Here is a 19,022-nt window from a genome sequence, read left to right on the forward strand (position 1 = left end):
AGATATATAAACATACAATATACCAAATGAAAGAACACCTCTGCTTTCAAACAAAAAAAAAACGTTTCATACTACCTTGAGTAGTTCTTTTGTAATCAGCTTTTGAATATGGGTAGGTTTCTGCAAAAACACCACATTTTGAGCAAAAAGCAGAGATAATTCCATGTTTGTGACGGACTTTTCGTAGAGATCCCATTCAGAGCGATCTTTAAAACAGACACGGACATGCAGCAGCATGCCAGAGGGCAATACTTCCGGGTTTAAAAAGTTGCGGAAGGGCGCCACCTGGTGAATAATAGCGGTATTGCGGAAAGACGGAAATACTTGTCAGAAGTCCCTTTCACACATACAGTCTTTACTGGTAATTTACTGGTAAATTGCAGTTAACAGATCATGTGTGAACAGAACCTTTCCGGTAAATCAGTGCTCCCAATTTACCAGTAAAACAGGTTGTAATATTACCAGTAATTTACCGGTAAGCGCTGTGTGTGAACAAAAATTATAGGATTACCGGCATTTAGAACGGACGACGTCAGAGCTGACAGCTTCGGGCCAATCATAGCGTTTTAATACAGATGACGCGTTTACCCCCGCACTGTTTACTGACGTTTCCACACACATGCTGCTTGAAAGTTGAGCACACCTGAAGTTTACGTCCACATTTCTTCACCAAAGTTGTTTAAAACAGCTTACCGCCGAATTGCCGACGTCCTTAGCACGCCCTCTGTGAAGCCTACAGTGCAAACAGTAGTGTTGTTAAAAACGCATTTTCGGTTTGACGTCGTCTCATTTAATTTTGTTTGGTCATGAGCAACTTCGCGACTGTTTACCACAGATGTGAAAACAACAAAATACGGACCGTGGATATGAACGACGTGGATTGTTTACAAATACAACACTGACCTCGCCGCGTGCTACAGGTACTTCCGCTTTCTCAACGAATTTACCGGTATTTTGATACTGATGTGTGAATGATGTCTTACTGGTAAAATAACGGAACGCCACTGCGTGTGTGAACAGCACATTTTTGTATTTACTGGTAAATTCATTCTGGTAAATTCATGGTAATTTACCAGAATTACTGTGTGAAAGAGGCTATTGGCGGGGAAGCGTTTTCTCTTGATTGACGAGATATCTCGTCAATGGCGGGGAAAGAGTTAAACGAAAAATACGTTAAAGACGACCACAAACTCTTCAGCAGCTGGAAATCTATATAAGGCAAGAATGGGACCAAATTCCAACACCAAAACTCCTGCAACTCAAAGCCTCAATGCCCAGATGTCTTCAAACTCAAATGCTACACCTTGGTAAAAACATGCCCTGTCCCAACTATTTTGAGACCTGTAGCAGAAATCAAATTTGAAATTAGCTCATTTTGTGCATACAATTGTAAAATTTCTCAGTTTAAACATTTGCTATGTTTTCTATGTTCTATTGTGAATAAAATATTGGCTCATGTGATTTGAAAGTCTTTTAGTTATCATTTTATTAAAGTTTAAAAAACGTCCCAACTTTTCTGGAATTCGGGTTGTAGATATGGTACAATAGTGAAACTGTTTTCTGTTGGCTATGCTCCATCTTTCCTGCTGGTGGCGCTCTGACTACTTCAATGTAGACACATAAAATAAACAATGGCTGTTTCTCAATCCGAAGGCTGTAGTGATGGGAAGTTATTTGGATCTTTGAATCTCGTTCATCAAAAGGAACAAATCTTGTTTCAAGTCATTTCGTTCTTTTCGTTTATTTGAATATGATTACGTTTTATTTCACAATTCCCCCAGAATGACCAATTATGCAAACAACTATGACATTTCTAACAAGTTATGAGAAATAAAAATGCTTATTTCATTATTTCTTGACATTCACAAAAGCTCTGAAACCGGCACAAGAGACAAAAACGAGATAAATCCATTTTTTAACATTTTAGTCAAAACATGTTTGTTATTATGTTATCATGTTATTATTTTGTTGTATGGTGCTACTTAGCTGTATTTTTTAAGTTATGAAGGTTTAAAATAAAACAAACCAACTGCAGTTGCATTGAAATGAATTGGAATGCAGGACCAAAAAACGCGATTTCTGAACAATTAACAAAACGGTGGTTATCTCATTTTGCAACGAAACTCTTCATATGTAGTGCATGAAAATAGTACATTTACTAAGTGTACTTAAACTGTATTTTAGTGCACTTTTTTCATCTGGGAATTTTCACAAAAATATGAATCATGTCTTGAGTTTTCAGAGAGTCATTCGATCTTTCCAATATAAGGCTATGCAGTAGCGGATAAAGATTTGATTTGTTCATCTCTCGAGTCTTTGACATGTAGGGCCCTATCTTGCACCCAGCGCAATTGACTTTGTCAGTGGCGCATGTATCATTTCGTATTTTGCATCGGCGCACAGCGGGGTTTTCCCTCCACAGACGCACGTCGGCAAACTAGGGAATGAACTTGCGTTCCCTGGGCGGTTCAGCGCAAAAAAGGAGGCGTGCTCCGGCGCAAACCATCTCTTATGCTATTTTGCAGTTTCAAAAAACAATTGCGCTACTAACAAAAAAAAAATAGTCTAAAGTCAGTGGCGCGTTGCGCGTGGTTCATTATGCTATTTTAAGGGCGCATGCTTGACCATAATGTATAGCGTGCACAACGCGCATTGCTTATCTAATCTACACAGATGCAACAGTTATTTTTGCAAATCATAAATTGTTACAATAAAAAATATAAGATAAGGAAAATCATTAAATCATAAATTTTTACAATAAAAATATTAATACATGAACATGAGATAAGGGAAATCATTGTGGTGAGCATTGTGGTAAAAGTTTTTATTTATTTTGTGTGCCAGCGTTAAACAATTATCATGCAAATAACGATTAAAATATTTTCATAAGTTTGTTGTGTGGCTGCTGTATTACGTTTATTTTATCTAAATAATAATTAAAATGTTTTCATAAGAAACCTTAATGTATATGAACTTGATTTGTATAAGTGTACTTTGGGGTTGGACCTTGCTTGCGTTTCTTGTGTCCGATTTCAAAGCCCCCAAACCCTTTCAGCGGTGAGGGTGGACGCAGCGATGTCCTCCTGTGTGCCCTACGTGCCCGATTTATGCTGGCAAGCTTGGGATCCCCCCGTCTCCTGACATCATTGTAGTGCTTGGCGCAGCTGATGAGGCTATTGCGGCTATTTCCTCTCACGCCTGTTTAACCGACGCTGATTTGGGCGGGTTTCTCCCATCCCCATACAAAACAACTTCTCTGTCTTTGACTGCTCTTACAAGAACGTGGGTCTCCTCGGCTATGAACCGCTCCTGGCGTGCGCCTGGTAAATCCGTCATTATAATAGCAACCCGCCATGAAACTTGCGCCCTTGCGTTTAAAGGGAATGTTGGATAGCGTTCTGATTGGTTTATTTGACGTTACGCCCAAACCACACCTATGAATAATGAACCTACTTCAGACCAACCCCTTATTGATATGCGCCCGGCGCAATACTTCTTTCTCCCGCCGGGAAAATAGCAACAGCGCCCAAGATCCGCCCACAAAACCACATGCGCTTTGCGCTTCGCACTTGCGTTTCAGATCGTTAAAATAGGGCCCGTAATGTCACTGGATACAGAAATTAGTTAATAACTGCAAACCTTATAAAGAATAATTACATTATTAATATCAATTCAATATCATAGAGATTCCTGTTTAACCCCTTTATAACATAGCAATGATGTACACATAAATACACAAATTATACTGTGTATTATGCCAACAATTTTTTTTAAAGAATTAAAACACAAATTTGTGCACCACAGATCCTAAAGAAACATTTATTTAACAATAAATTATTTCTATCTCTGAAAACTCAAACTATTTTTTTATAAACATATTAGAGAGAAATGTTTTAAAACACTTCCCTATACTGAAAAAGCTGGTTGGCTGGTTTTAGCTGATTAAGGTGTTGTTGGAGGCTGGTTTAGAGGGGTTTTGGACACTTTTAGCTAGCTGGAGGCTTCCAGCTGACCCACCAATTTAAACCAGCTTGACCAGGCTGCAAGCTAAACCAAGTTATCATTTGTGTCTCATTTAAATGGCAACTTTGTCTTGAATGTTTCTCCTAAACCCAAAGATTTAAATGCAAAAGACAGGATCTAACCAAGAGGATCTGACATCATTCATTTCATTTAAAATGTAAATGTAATGAAAATAATTCAATTTCCATTATCTTCACCAATGTTCCTAATCAAAATTCATTAGTTACTGTAGTGCCTTCAACAATGTAATAGCAGTGTCAATTGTTTCTGATCAAATGTTAATGAATGTGGGAGGAATGGAAAACAGACGACTGACAGCTCATCATGATCAACAGCACATGACACACACACGCACAACACAACGATTATTTTAATTGAGCTTCAGGCGGATCACGCGGCATCAGGGACTCATATATGAAATTTCCCTTACATAAATGCTTCATGTGCATAATAATAAATGTTTTAAGAGCCCTAGAAATGAGTCATTTCCTGTACATTAAGATTCTTTAAGCAGAATTAGGGTTGTTTTTTAACTACTTTATTTTTTTTAAGTTGATCTGTTATTGATTCTGGTTGTCTGTATGTTCCATTGCAGCACATGGTGCGATGGGGTTAAGGTTTGGGAGGAGAGAGATATCACGTTTCCATGGTAGCAGATGGAAATGAAGAAGACATTTGGGGTTGCCAGAGCGATATGTGGGAACCGTGATTGGTAAACTGAGAAATCCCTTAGTCATAGATGCATGAGAGAAAACCTGTGACATCTCTGAAAAATAACTAACGTTATTATTCAAGAGACAGTCACCATCCATTTCAATAGTAACACAAAACAAACACAAAATGCAAATCTGCATTTGGCTTCTGGAGAACAAAGAAAGACGTTGGAGGAAGTTTTCATTTTTGGGATGAACTACTAGCCCTTTAAACATAGAGGTTTTCCTTATATTTGTAAGCAGACAAAACATGCCTGGTGCACTGTCCCACAATCTGCTTTTACATTGTCATTCATTTTCAATCCAACATAATCCTGTTTACCAGAGCGAGCATATAATCAATGGGTTCAAATCTTTTATAAAGGAACAAAATCACACCACTTCAATAATGAAATGTGAGTGTGTTTAGTTCCCCCCTCGTCTCTCTAAATCTTTCCTCTAATGTAATTAGTAAAATGCTCCTCTGATCAGATTAAGTCGCTGGGGCTTTGGCTTTTTTGACAACGTCCTGCCCTAAGGGCTGGCAGACAGACAGGTGTTTGTGTGTGTGCGTATGCAACAGAAGCATCTGTTCACATAACACAATATGTTTAATAGATTATGTAAACACTTATGCTGTCTTAGTTACATTCATGCATGTAATAAACATTTTTCTTCTCAGATTGATTCCTGTTGCCTGTCCTTCCGTACACAGAGCTATAAAGGTAATGAAAAGGGCTGAGATAATTTGATTTTGTAAGATCTTGATGAGAATTTTTATTGACATCTCTTTAAAACCTTCTTGATTCAGAGATGCACATGATATTAATGAGGTCTTTATTCTCTGTCAGTGGTGTTTAAGGGAAACAATCATTTGTGATGATCTTTCTTTTTTTTCTCTATATCTGTCAGCTGTAATAGGATCTGAAATAAATTCTAATCCCATCTGAGTCACACAGTTCATCTGACCCACCTTATGTCACTTCCAACAAAATGCATCAGTATGTTTATCAAGTATCTCTTTGTTTGTCTAGTTTCCAGTAAGTAACCACCTCACAATAAACTAGCAAGCACCCCATCAACTTTACAGCAACATGCTTTGAAAGGGCACCTATTATGCAACATAAAAGTGGACATAAAAGTGTGTTGGCAGTGAATTAACACAACAACCGTACAATGAAAAAATCCACCCTCTCCTTTTTTTAATCCCCATTAAATCAAAGCAGTCTCATTAGGCATGCTGTTTTGATTCTCTTGTTAATGTGACATCACACTGATAAAGCCCCACCCACAGCCACTCACTAACTGGTTAATTTTACCCAAAAACTTTTCTTTATGTGTTTGTTAGCACTCAGTGTTGGGAAAGTTCACTTTCTACATGAACTAAGTTCACAAATTTTAAAATGAACTAGTTCAGTTCATAGTTCATAATTCAAAATTTTGAACTAGTTCACAGTTCCAAAAATGAACTAATTTATAGTTCTTTTCTCCATATTATTTTTTACAAATTACTGCCATTGTAGCCCATATAGAACCACAGACAGCAATTATTTATCAGTTTTAACACTGAGGCAATGCGTCAGATTTCATCTTCATATCCAACTTTAAATCATTATCCAACCAGGGTTTACAATAGCATTTACTGTCTTTTAATTTTTTATTTGCTTGCACATACCTTGAAAGCCTAGTCGGGTGCTTTAAGGGGGTCGCACACCGCGAGAAGCGCTGCACAGCGTCACGTGTAGGACAACTCACAGGTAACACACACCGCACGTGCACGTTAAATAGCGTGAGCTACCCCTCATTCAGACAGCTTGCGACGTTATCGCTGTGTGTCACCTGTCTTTTTCAACATTTGCATAAAGTTAAACTTTTCTTAACTTTCTTGCATCGCTAAACATGCCCATATGCTCGCCAACGGTCACTTTCGCTTGTGTAGCCGGAAGTCGCCAGGTTTCCATTGAAATGAATGAGATCGCGTTGCTCTGCTACTGGTGGTCGCTGTCTGTCTGAATGGGGCATTAGTCAGAGTCTATTTTAAGATCCAGAATATGCGTTAGCAGCCTATGTTAATCGTTAACGATTTGGGTTAAATATGATGTTATTTAATGTTAAACTATGTGAGAGGGATTTCAGCAGCATCCAGAGTCAGTGCGTCACATGCTGCTCTTTGTTTTCATGACGCATGCAGCGATGAAGCACTCACCAGTTGATGTTGCCAGATTGGGTGTTTTTTCCGCTACACATTAAGGGTGCAGTCACACCAAAAGCGCTTTAAACGCTTGCAAACGCAAGGCGCGACGCACTGCCTTTTTTTAAAAAAAGAGCAGTGCGGCGCGGCTTTTCATGTTGCTAAGCAACCACCGAGTCAGCTGTCTTGTCAATCAAATATTGAAGCGTGAGCGCTCTTTTGCTGTTAACTGTCATATTAGCAGAAACTTTAAAAAGAGGGCGCTTGCTCTGACCTTGTTTGAGGGTGAGAGATGCATAAACACGCAGGAGAGAGTGAGCGAGTGGAGTCCGGTTCTTCAAAGCAACTGTAAACTTCACTGACCACAACGTAAGGCCCGCCTCTCCCCTCATTCGATTGGACAATGGAAGACGCGAATGACGTCAGGCGCTTTCTCGGCTCAGCGCTCCTTCAAAAACGCGTGCGCGACAGGCGGCAGAAAACCGCAAGGCGCTCGGCGCGCATAAACAGCGCGCAAACGCGCCCTGCCCATAGAATATCATTCAAAAAAGGCGCCTGCAACTGCCATAAACGCTTTTGGTGTGACTGAGCCCTAAGGCCTGTTTACAGTGTGTTTTAGCCGGGTTTTCGCCTGGAAGACTCTATAGGAATCTGGCACCCTATTGAACGACGTGAAACTGAGAAAGCGTGCCGTTCACGAACACCAGAATGAACGAGTTCACAGTAACGTTCATCAGGCAGTAATACAGTACGTTCAGTTCATGTTTGCCCAAAATATGGTAGCACTAATGCAAAGCACTAAAGATACTATTGTCTGAGACTGTATTCACAGGAATCGGATCTATTTTTAACCAAAAGCAAGGAAGTGAGGAGCTGTAGCTCATTGACATTTAAAGTTACACACATTTATGTTCCCACCCAAATAGGGTGATTTTGGACATGCTATAATAAATGATATATGGGGTATTTTGAGCTAAAACTTTACAGACACAATTGTAGGCACACCTGAGCCTTAATTTACATCTTTTAAAAATGAGCATAATAGGCCCCCTTGTAAACTTTAAGGGGCGGTTTCCCGGACAGGGATTAGACAAGTCCTATGCCTGGGAGACTGGAAGGACCAGTTTAAACCAGCTAGTGCCACCTTAAACCAGCTAAAACTAGCTACCAGCTTATAATGGTCTTAGCTGGATTTTTCAGTATAGGGGAAGGAAAACGCAGATATTTCCCTGCGGTTTGGCCTCTCATTTACAAGAAAACCCCGTTTTTATCACAGAAAACGATTATTCCTAAAACCTCCGGCCAAAGTGGAGATTTCTGATGAACCCAGTTATGTGTTGCCGTGTCAACTGGGAGAAACAGGGTTTTAGGTTCTGAAACTTCACTTTATGCCCAGAAAATCCTTAACGTCATGTGAGCGCCCTATGTTTGCTGTTTTGAAAGGAACAGGAAGTCGCTTGTGTTATTTGTTGGTGTCGATTCTGAGGATTTTGATTGGCTTGCATGGCTTTATTCCTCACCCTACACTGCTGCCCATAGGTTTTGGCATAGTTATTATGGCGCTCAATGGCGTATTTATGCAGATTGATGTAAATTACAAGTTTTTTGAAAACGATGTTGTGTGCACGATGTTATTATTGAATGCGGGGAAATAGTTGTTTCTCTAAATACCCGGCTATGTTTAAATGTGGCCCTAGAATAAAATAAATATAAGAGCTGTCCAAACTGAAAAAACATTCCCTGACATATCTTAAAGGATTAGTCAATTTTCTTAAAAATAACCTAGATAATTTACATGTCATCCAAAATGTTGATGTCTTTCTTTGTTCAGTCGAGAAAAAAATATGTTTTTTGAAAAAACATTCCAGGATTTTTCTCATTTTAATGGACTTTAATACTTAACAGTTTTAATGCAGTTTAAAATTGCAGTTTCAACAGAGCTTTAAAAGACTCTGAACGATCCCAAACACAGCATAAGGGTCTTATCTAGCGAAACGATTGTCATTTTTGGCAAGGAAAATAAAAAATATGCACTTTTAATCCACAACTTCTCTTTTTCATCCGCCTGTGTGACGAGTCAGCGCGACCCGACGTAATTGTGTAATGACGTCAAAAGGTCACTTGTTACATATATGAAACATTTGCAGACCATTTTAAACAATAAACTGACACAAAGACATTAATTATTATCATTCGACATACAACAACGTTGGAACGGTCCTCTTTCTCCACACTTGTAAACACTGGGGCGTAGTTTCGATACGTCATCCATGACCTCTTGACGTGATGACGTATTATGTGAGGTCGCACTGGCTCGTCACACAGCCGGAGGAAGAAGAGAAGTTGTGTTGGTTTAAAAGTGCATATTTTTTATTTTTCTTGCCCAAAAATGACAATCGTTTCGCTAGATAAGACCCTTATGCCTCATTTGAGATCGTTTAGAGTCCTTTGAAACTGCTTTTTAAAACTGCATTAAAACTGTTAGGTGTTGGGGTCCATTAAAGTCCATTCAAATGAGAAAAATCCTGGAATGTTTTCCTCAAAAAACATAATTTATTCTCGACTGAACAAAGAAAGACATCAACATTTTGACATGGTGGTGAGTAAATTATCTGGGCTAATCCTTTAAGATACACCATTGCCCTTTGTTTTGCCTCAAAATACACACAAGTAATATTTTTAGTAAAGCATGTTTGTAAAAACTAGTTATATTTCCTAATAAAACTAAGGCCTAGTCCTGCCTTAAACTAATCCCTAAAACACCTCTGCAATGTCAAAGAAATAACCAACAATCACCGACACCCTTTATAGTTTATCACAAGATTCTTTTTTTATTTTTAAGATATCTAATCAAGTGTTTGCCCTGTCAGTTTTTTAGCATCTGTGTTTTACATCTGTTGTGTGTGTATTTTATTAGCAGCGCAGCACATGTGATAATGATAAGATGTGTGTAATGCACTCAAATATGTGTGTGTGTCTGTCACATTAAGAGTAAATGAAGTTAAACAGGACTGACAGGGTTACATTATTAAGAGACTGGAGGTTTAGTGTTATGGACAGTTGAGATGATTTAACATCACAGATGAAGAAGCTGGTTTACAAACAGGAAGGCGTTGTGATGTGACCTCTGCTGTGTCAATACTGCATCGCTATCAGTGTCCCGCAGCAAAATCAATAAAACCCCAGCAGAATTCAGATGCGGACGTGAACGAGGGATGCCAGCAGAACCAGCCAATACTAAAGCTCAAATGCTCACTATTGTTATGAGTGACTCAGTAGGAACATTACAGACAGTGTAGCGTAAACTGCATTGGTCCCAACTGGACTGGAGGCAGGGCGATACCACATAATCAAATCAGTGGATTTCATGCACATTTCCCATAAAATCACAACTGTTGTGTCATTTGTAGTTGTTCCATCAAAACTACAATATAATAATAAATCAGGAAAACAACATTCACTGCATCTAGTAAATGAATGCAATAAAACCTTCTTTTTGTTTAATAATGTGATGGTAACTCTCTATAAAAACTGCACTATGTTGCTTTATTGTAATGATCATTTTTTTCAAAGGTCACATATGGGCAATTTTATGCAAATGTCAACCTTACCATGAAAAGTAAAGCTTTTACCCATACTGATATCTCAGATATCAATATTTGGTGGTTTAAATAGGGGAGACCGGGGTTGGTTGTCACAATTTTTACTCATGCATGAATTGCTCATCTTCAAAATATCTTTCAGCAGTAATTCCTACATGAAATGAAAACGTGGGGTCTTGGCTTTAAATGTGTATACTTTTTACTTTTAGAATGTATTGTAACAGGAAGTAATTAACCATCAAAGACACTCTGACACAATGCGACAACCAACCCCATCACGGTATGGGGTTGGTTGTCCCTATAGTGGTTCAATAGGATCTCAGTGATAAATTGGGATCTGAAAAGATAATGTGCAACTTTTAGTTTTTTAAGCTAGAAACTGCAAATAAGTTTTAATATGAATAACACCCCTATGATAGTTGTGATCAATGCCCATTATGTATAAACAACGGGATTAAAGTGGGTGATCAGTTACTTGAATTGTCTACTGTGTTGAGAAATAAAATGAAATAATTTTTTAGTGTTAAAACATCTTTATTTAATGCTTTATTTATTTTATTTTAACAGCAAACAAAAACAAACAAACAGACCAACAGTCTTAAAAGGTCTACATGTCCAATACTCACATGTGACAACCAACCCCGCAAGCTATGAGACAACCATCCCCAACTGACTTCTTGACAAACATGATAAGCTAGCTACCACACGGCTTTAACTTGATAGCTAAAAGATGACTCAAAATAAAGCTACTACTTTTGGCTTTTTAATGAGTGTTTTGTTTTTGAATGACTAATATCCTACAAGATCTCAACACAAAAACAACACCAACATGAACATTTACTCTGACCCATAAAAATAAAAAATTGTCTCCTAACCTCAATGTTTTGTGTCTGATGAGTAAGCTATTAAAGGCTAACAAATTGATATCAAAATTGTACCACAGCACCATGTAGTATGTCTGGAATAAGCAGTGTGACAACCAACCCGTGAGACAACCAGCCCCGGTCTCCCCTACCCATGCAAAGTCTATTAAAGTATTAAAGCAGTTATTTTTGTAGCTTAGTAATTATAGAATTGTCACTTAATGGAAAACTCTCAGATGAATAATATTGCTTCTTCCTCAAAAATGCACATGTAAAAAAAATTATAATCGTCCCTTCTTCATTTGTTGGGTTTTATTGCTTTTGTTTTGTGCATTTTAATTTACAGAATTCCTACAAATGTTGTCTCCGAAAAACTTTTTTTACGTTTCCTTTTTTTCCACATCCATAATACATGTATATTATTTTATTTCCCTAATTTAAAACAGAAAACATGAGTATAGACCAGTGTTTCTCAAACTTTTTCAGCCCAAGGACCACTTTATCTTCCATTTATTTTTCTGAGGACCACCTAACAGAATCCCACTCTCACACTCCCCCAAAAAACAACAAAATAGGAAGGATAAGCTAAGCTGTTTCAAATCAAAAACGAATTTTTAAAAAACAAATGCAATGCTATGTTCAGAAATTATTATATGAATTTTATTTCATTTGAAAAAGTAAATGTGAAATGAGTTGCAGCTTAATATGAACAACAAACTGCACATGTGGAAAAAAAACTGCAATTAAACATACTATAACAGCCTAGGTCCAACTTAATGTCTTTCCAAAGAGCCATTAGTTTAAAACTGAGGTGGTGGGTATATGAAGTCTATGATTGTAACTATGGTAACAATAAAATGCTGAAAAAAATGTCCCCTTAATGTCCAAAATCACTGAAATTACAGGGATTTTACACATTAAACAAAAACTAGTACATTACAAAACTAATAGATCTGTGGATTTTAGGTGCTTTCAGTTGACGCTTGATCTTTTTTTTTGACTCCTCTTTGGTTTAGCCACCGACCCATTTTTACGTTATTAAAACAGAATGGCAAGAACTGATATCACAGTTTCGCAAGTGCATTAAAAATCTACTTAAATAAGGGACGATTGTATAAACACTTGCCTAGTTTAGGTCATCTTTTGGCGGACCACTGGGGGGGTTTGGCGGACCACTAGTGGTCCGCGGACCACACTTTAAGAATGACTGGTATAGACTGATATTTTTCAGATGTGTGGACTTTAAAAACAGGGGTTTAGGAAAATATTAATGGATAAATATCAATATATTAATAATAAATGTGTCAGGATCCTGTCAGGTTTAGAATCTAGTCTCTAGTGGCAGGGTTCTGACAGTACCATGTTATGTGTGGGGACACGTGGCTTTGGATGTCTGTTTCCAGTCACGTGTTTTCAGTGTCTTGTCTCTTTTACCCCGCTCCCTTGTCATCTTCGTCTATTAGTTTCGCTGTTGTCCTCATCATTTGCTCCCTATTTGAAGTCCTTGTTTTCATTGTTCTGTGCTCGTTCGTCCGATGTTATTGATGTTGATACCTGTGTTAAAGCCTGTCGTTCCTGTGTGTACCCAGTTTAGTGTAGTTCTAGTCTTGTCTTCTGTCATTTGTAAAGTACTTTGTTAGTCTTGTGTCTAGTCCAGTGTTAGTTTATTGTAGCTTATATCCTGTCTTGTTTTGCCCCCTTGTGGGTTTTTGTTTTTGCCCCTGTCTTTTACAATAAAAGTCTTGTCCTGTCCACACGTGTCTGCGCTTGGGTTTATCTGCCTAAATCTCTGACAAAATGCATTCTTTGAGGATTTAGATTTCAGGTTTTGACTGCAAATTTTACATCCATAATGTTGGAATCACTCATATGATTTTCACACTATCATAAACCCTTTAGACGCATCTGCAGCAGGCACTTATTTTGACAAGACACGTGATGCACATAGGATCACTCGTCGTGCAGGACACTTACTTTGAAATTACGAGCCACACAACACCTGATGGGCTACATACATGTTGTGACAAACTTTGCATCGAGCGCCCTAGAAAAAAGTCACTGTTCACAATTCTGTCAATGAATATAAAGCAGTGGTCTCCAACATGGTTGCCTGTTTGGAGTCTGTGAGTAGCCCGCCAAAGCACATTCTATTAATAGTATCAATTTTAATATTTATTTATTTATGCTAACATTTTAAGCTATAAAACATATACACAAGTAAAATAAAATCAACAAGTAAAACAAAAAAGTTTTAAGTAGAAGCCTCTTTCCCACAGTAAACCAGAATGAATTTACCAGTAAAAATGTGCTGTTCACACACGCAGTGGCGTTCCGTTATTTTACCAGTAAAACATCATTCAAACATCAGTATCAAAATACCGGTAAATTCGTTGAGAAAGCGGAAGTACCTGTAGCACGCGGCGAGCTCAGTGTTGTATTTGTAAACAATCCACGTCGTTCATATCCACGGTCCGTATTTTGCTGTTTTCACGTCTGTGGTAAACAGTCACGAAGTTGCTCATGACCAAACAACATTGAATGAGACGACGTCAAACCGAAAATGTGTTTTTAACAACACTACTGTTTGCACGTTAGGCTTCACAGAGGAAGGACGTCGGCAATTCGGCGGTAAGCTGTTTTAAACAACTTTGGTAAAGAAATGTGGACGTAAACTTCAGGTGTGCTCTACTTTCAAGCAGCATGTGTGTGGAAACGTCCGTAAACAGTGCGGCGGTAAACGCGTCATCTGTATTAAAACGCTATGATTGGCCGAACCTGTCAGCACGGTCTGACGTCGTCCGTTCTAAATGCCGGTAATCCTCTAATTTTCGTTCACACATAGCGCTTACCGGTAAATTACTGGTTATCTTACAACCTGTCTTACTGGTAAATTGGGAGCACTGATTAACCGGAAAGGTTCTGTTCACACATGATCTGTTAACTGCAATTTACCAGTAAATTACCAGTAAAGACTGTATGTGTGAAAGGGACTTATATCTAAAAGTAGCCCTCCAGATTGTTTTATCTATTGTGGTAGCCCTTGCTCACAAAAAGTTTGATCTAAAGTCATGCATTATATACTTTTTTGTTTTCAAATAAGCACCTGTTTGCACACCATCCTTCTGGACTGACTGTATAGGCTGTACAAACAATATCAGACCTTCTTAACTGGGTTTGCATCAGGACTCCTAGCACCTGAAATACTTGGCTTACAAAAAAGTATTGTTTTTCCCATAAACAAGATGTTACTTTACTTCTTACTGACCCATTGTCTTTCCCGAAACCTTAGTTCTCATTTAGATCTTACTCACCCTGTTGAGCTGCTCCAGGAGCCGATGGTTCTGTTCGGACAGCTCGCTGATGGCGCGGCTCTTATCGCGGTCTGCCTCACGCAGCTGCACCTGTTGTTTCTCAAGCTCCTCCTGCAGGTGTTGTAAATCCGTTTCCAGTTCTGCCACCCGACCTTCCCATTCACCCTCACGTCTCTCCAGACGACGTCTCAGCTCGTGTTTCTCCCGCTCCAGGAGCTGAAAAGAGAGCGAGATGCAATCACAGTGAGGTAACACCTGAAGTTATTTGTTAATGTCTTACTGGTGTCTATAGCCATACAGCCTAACAGGTACTATATAATCTGCTTGCTTCCTTCTTTGCCCACTTGGAAAATGTTTTAGCCAATGAACTGAGGTGAGCTAAAATTTCATCCGCTGTGATGTAATGAAGTTTTTGGGATTTATACGTTCCATGCAAGCCAATCATTTTTTCATTACTGAAGAGATTTTTCATACTGCTGATACTTAAACACCTAGACTTCATGGTCTGTGAAACAAAGGTCTTTTGCAGGGTTAGGCAGGCACCTTTCAGAGCACTGCGGCTGTAATTGCAGAAGATTAAATGTGACACTGATTAAAGCCTGTGAAATGTGCTGTGAAGGCCATCAAACCCATTTACAGTCGTTTCAATGCTAATTATTTGCATATGCCAAAAGGTTCCTTAAAGCATATCAAATATAACATGTAGTGTATTTATATATTTTATATGGACATACATTGAAGATAAGATTTAGATTCAAAGTTAAGTTAAAGATGTGATGGTGCATGAGGTACAGTCGCATGGAGACCTGCCAGTTATCTGCCGGGTGTCTGCCTCTCAAGAGACCCAAAGAGCTTCAGCTTTGCTTGCAGGATCACTCAGAAGACTGAATGAGATTCAACTCATAGTCTCTGTTTGACACAGGGCCCAATTCATGCTCAACATCAGATCGAATAAACATATTCATTTGAACCCTTATGGGTTGTTGGGGACGTTTGGCCACAACTTTCTCTGTGTTTAAGCAAATGGAATGATTTTTGGTGACCAATCTTATATTGACACACATTTTGGAAAAATGCTTTGATTTAAAAAACAAAACTCAACGATATATTTATACATTTATGATTTATATTTATATACACTAATTTAAATGGCTGTAAAAAATTATCAGATGAATTTTGTTTCTTTTTTTTCACATAAATCTGTTAATCAACCTCATTACTGATCAAAACTACCAAATGTTTACAAAAATCCATGATTTTAACTCTTTAATTTCCAAGTTCATAATTGATTTGGGGAAAAACCCACAAAATGACTGATTTTCAATATAAAAAGTGATTGTGGCGTGTTTTTATACCTTTTATCACAGTCTTGGGCATGTCAAACATTAGTAAAAACATTGGCTTTGATGCATTTTTAGTTTTTGTGCAGCATCAGATTTTTTTTTTCATGGCTTTGAAATCAAAATAAAATTTTTATAATGGAAGTCAATGGGGCAAAACAGAAAAATAAAAAATATGCTCTTTTAAACCACAACTTTTCGTCTAGGCCCGGTCCAGCGCGACCTAACGTAAATGCGTAGTGACGTAGGGAGGTCACGTGACGTGTTACATATATAAAACACACATTTGCGGACCATTTTAAACAATAAACTGACACAAAGACATTAATTAGTATCAGTTGACATACAACAACGTAGGAACGGTCCTCTTTCAACACACTTGTAAACACTGGGGCGGAGTTTCGCGGTCGTCTTATGTGACCTCTTGACGTCATGACGTATTGCGTGGGGTCTCCTGTCGCATCACGACCGGATCTAGACGAGAAGTTGTGCTTTAAAAGTGTATATTTGTTATTTTTATTGTCAAAAATGACAATCGTTTTGCTAGATAAGACCCTTATGCCTCGTTTGGGATTGTATATAGTCCTTTGAAACTCCGTTGAAAAAAACTGTTACGTGTTGAGTTAAGTGTTAATTGTTGGTGTCCATTAAAGTTCATTAAAATGAGAAAAATCCTGCAATGTTTTCCTCAAAAAACATCATTTTTCTCGACTGAACAAAGAAAGACATCAACATTTTGGATGACATGGTGGTGAGTAAATTATCTGGATTTTTCTTTTAAGAAAATGGAATATTCCTTTAAGTTTTTCTGAAAAATTGTACTTTCAACCCTGCTCTACCCAAACCATAATAAAATAAAGTATTTGTGTCCTAAAAACATTTGAGGTTAAAACAATCGTAATAGTCTTATTTGTAAATAAGATTAAGTTTGTAAACAACAGGTAAAGATATACTCTTCAGATGTGTCCAGTATAGGAAATACTGCTTCCTGCTTGTAGTATTATATAGTTTATATAACAGTATGGGACTAAATGTGTTTACATAATTTAGATCATTACACTTTTGATAATATGGTATATACTGATAAATAATAATAATAAAGCAGAATGAATTCTTGTAACCGTACCCATAGGTTGCAGCACTACAGTGTCAGTAATTGTCCATTTGTATACATTTTGTCCTAATATAGCCCTGTACTCTAAAAATGGCTGGGTTAACCCAACTACTGGGTTATTATAACCCATGGTTGCATAACAACAACCCAAAATTGGGTCATTTTTAACCCACTCATATAAATTCTTTAGGTGCAAAGGAGTACCGCCCCAGTGAAAGCTACACTAAAAATGCATGCTTGTTTCAACCTATAGTTGGGTCAAATATGGACAAACCCAGCTGTTTGGTAATAAATAACCCTATGTTGGGTTGTTGTTACCCAACTATAGGTTAAAACGACCCAACAGGAGTGTAGTTGTCAAAGGGGCGGTACCCTTTTAAAAAAGTATACCTTTTCACCTAAAAAGTTTTTAATAGTACCTCATGGGTACATATTGGTACCAAATACATATCTGTACTTACATGGTACATATAGGACCTTTTAAAGTGTAGTGAAAACTAGGGACCATTTTTTGACAGTGCATGATATATGTTTTGAAGACACAACTACACCTTACACATAAAGGTTCTTCACCTCAGATACAGCACAGAACTTTCTTCTTGATAAGAGACATTTTTGCCTGTGCAGGTTTCTTGAGTTGCTATATAGTGCTTTAGAGATATATTTTAGGAATGTATTAATTTCTGTATATGCTTGAAGGTTTAGAGGCCTCACCTCAAGTTTGTCATTTAAATCCTTGGTCATTTTTTCATATTGCTTTGTGAGGTCTTGGTTTCTTTCAAGTAGAGCTTTGCCCAGTTTAGCAGCGATGACCAGGTCTTTCTCTTTCTGTCGTAACAGCGACAGTAGATTAGAGTCTTGTCCGCTTACAGGTGTCTCCGAGACGGATACCTGTACATCCTCCTCCCGTTCGCCGGTCAGTATTGCGAGCTCTTCCTCCAGAGCCATACCGAGGCCACCGGGCGCGGCACGCGTCAGCGGGCGGCTCGTGTGTTCCATACGGTCGCTGTCCAGCTGCGGTGGTGCTGAAATCGCGCTGCGCAGGTCGAGGCAGGACGCGGACATCGCCGGGAATACCACAGCTTAATCGGCTTAAATCCGGTCAGCCTGCTTTAGTTCTGGGTCTGGGTGACCTGTGTGGGTCGATAATAACGCCATGGAAGTGGATTAATGATGGATATATAGGTGGATCAAACGCTATCCAGTAGTTTTTGAGGCAATTAGTTGAAATAAAATGCATCAAGCCATTTAAATCTGTTTGAAACGACGCCTTTTCCTCGCGTTAACCTCCTTGGCGATCGCCGTCCAGTTGTTGTGTCCACCCCAAACCACCGGGGTCCCGGTTCTTCCCCATTTTTATCGCCACACCGGAGTCATTTTGCAGACCTCCGGCCTATACGGCGGACAAATACGCGGTTCGCTGTCGCGCACGAGCCTGTTCCCAACCCCAAGCGCGCTCCCACTTCCGTGACGTCAGCTAATTTACCTGTTCCTCGTAGCCGCCCATTGGTCGATTGTGATAACGCCATATGTTTCAGCAGATCTGGGTGAAAGACACATGAATGCTGGTGATATAATTGTGTTGTTGGGGACTCGTATGGCCTGGATTGTAAATCAACGCTCTTGGAGGAAGTCACGACTTTATTTGGAAAATCAATGATTTTCTGTGATAGTGTAAAACAGAAAAAAAACTGTTTTTGTTTTTTGTGTTTTTTTGCTGAAAATAATCACCTGAAAAAATTACCTGTACATTTTTCATATGTCACTAAAACAATTACAGTAGGCTATTTAAAAAATATATCTTAACCTGTGTTTGTATTTTATGTTTATTAATTTGAGCAGATTTTTTTTTAATGAAAAGCAGGGACATTTCCTAGTTCAATGGT

The 19,022-nt window shown here is 38.4% G+C and overlaps 1 protein-coding gene across 2 annotated transcripts in view; it reads right to left on the minus strand.

Moving 5' to 3' along the window:
* LOC129413720 (BICD family-like cargo adapter 1) overlaps positions 1 to 18,582 on the minus strand; it is a 49,877-nt gene extending 31,295 nt beyond the window's left edge. For both annotated transcript variants that reach the window (XR_008634068.2, XM_055167485.2), the window contains exons 1-2: positions 17,851 to 18,582; positions 14,683 to 14,898 (exon numbers count right to left, since the gene is read on the minus strand). Coding sequence is in view for 1 of the 2 variants with exons in the window: in XM_055167485.2 (XP_055023460.2) it covers positions 14,683 to 14,898; positions 17,851 to 18,201 (567 nt within the window). In the remaining variant the exon portion in view is untranslated. The remainder of the gene's footprint in view (positions 1 to 14,682; positions 14,899 to 17,850) is intronic.
* Between the last annotated feature and the right edge of the window lie 440 nt (positions 18,583 to 19,022).

The sequence above is a fragment of the Misgurnus anguillicaudatus genome, chromosome 5 (assembly GCF_027580225.2).
Source record: "Misgurnus anguillicaudatus chromosome 5, ASM2758022v2, whole genome shotgun sequence".
Lineage (NCBI taxonomy): Eukaryota > Metazoa > Chordata > Actinopteri > Cypriniformes > Cobitidae > Misgurnus > Misgurnus anguillicaudatus.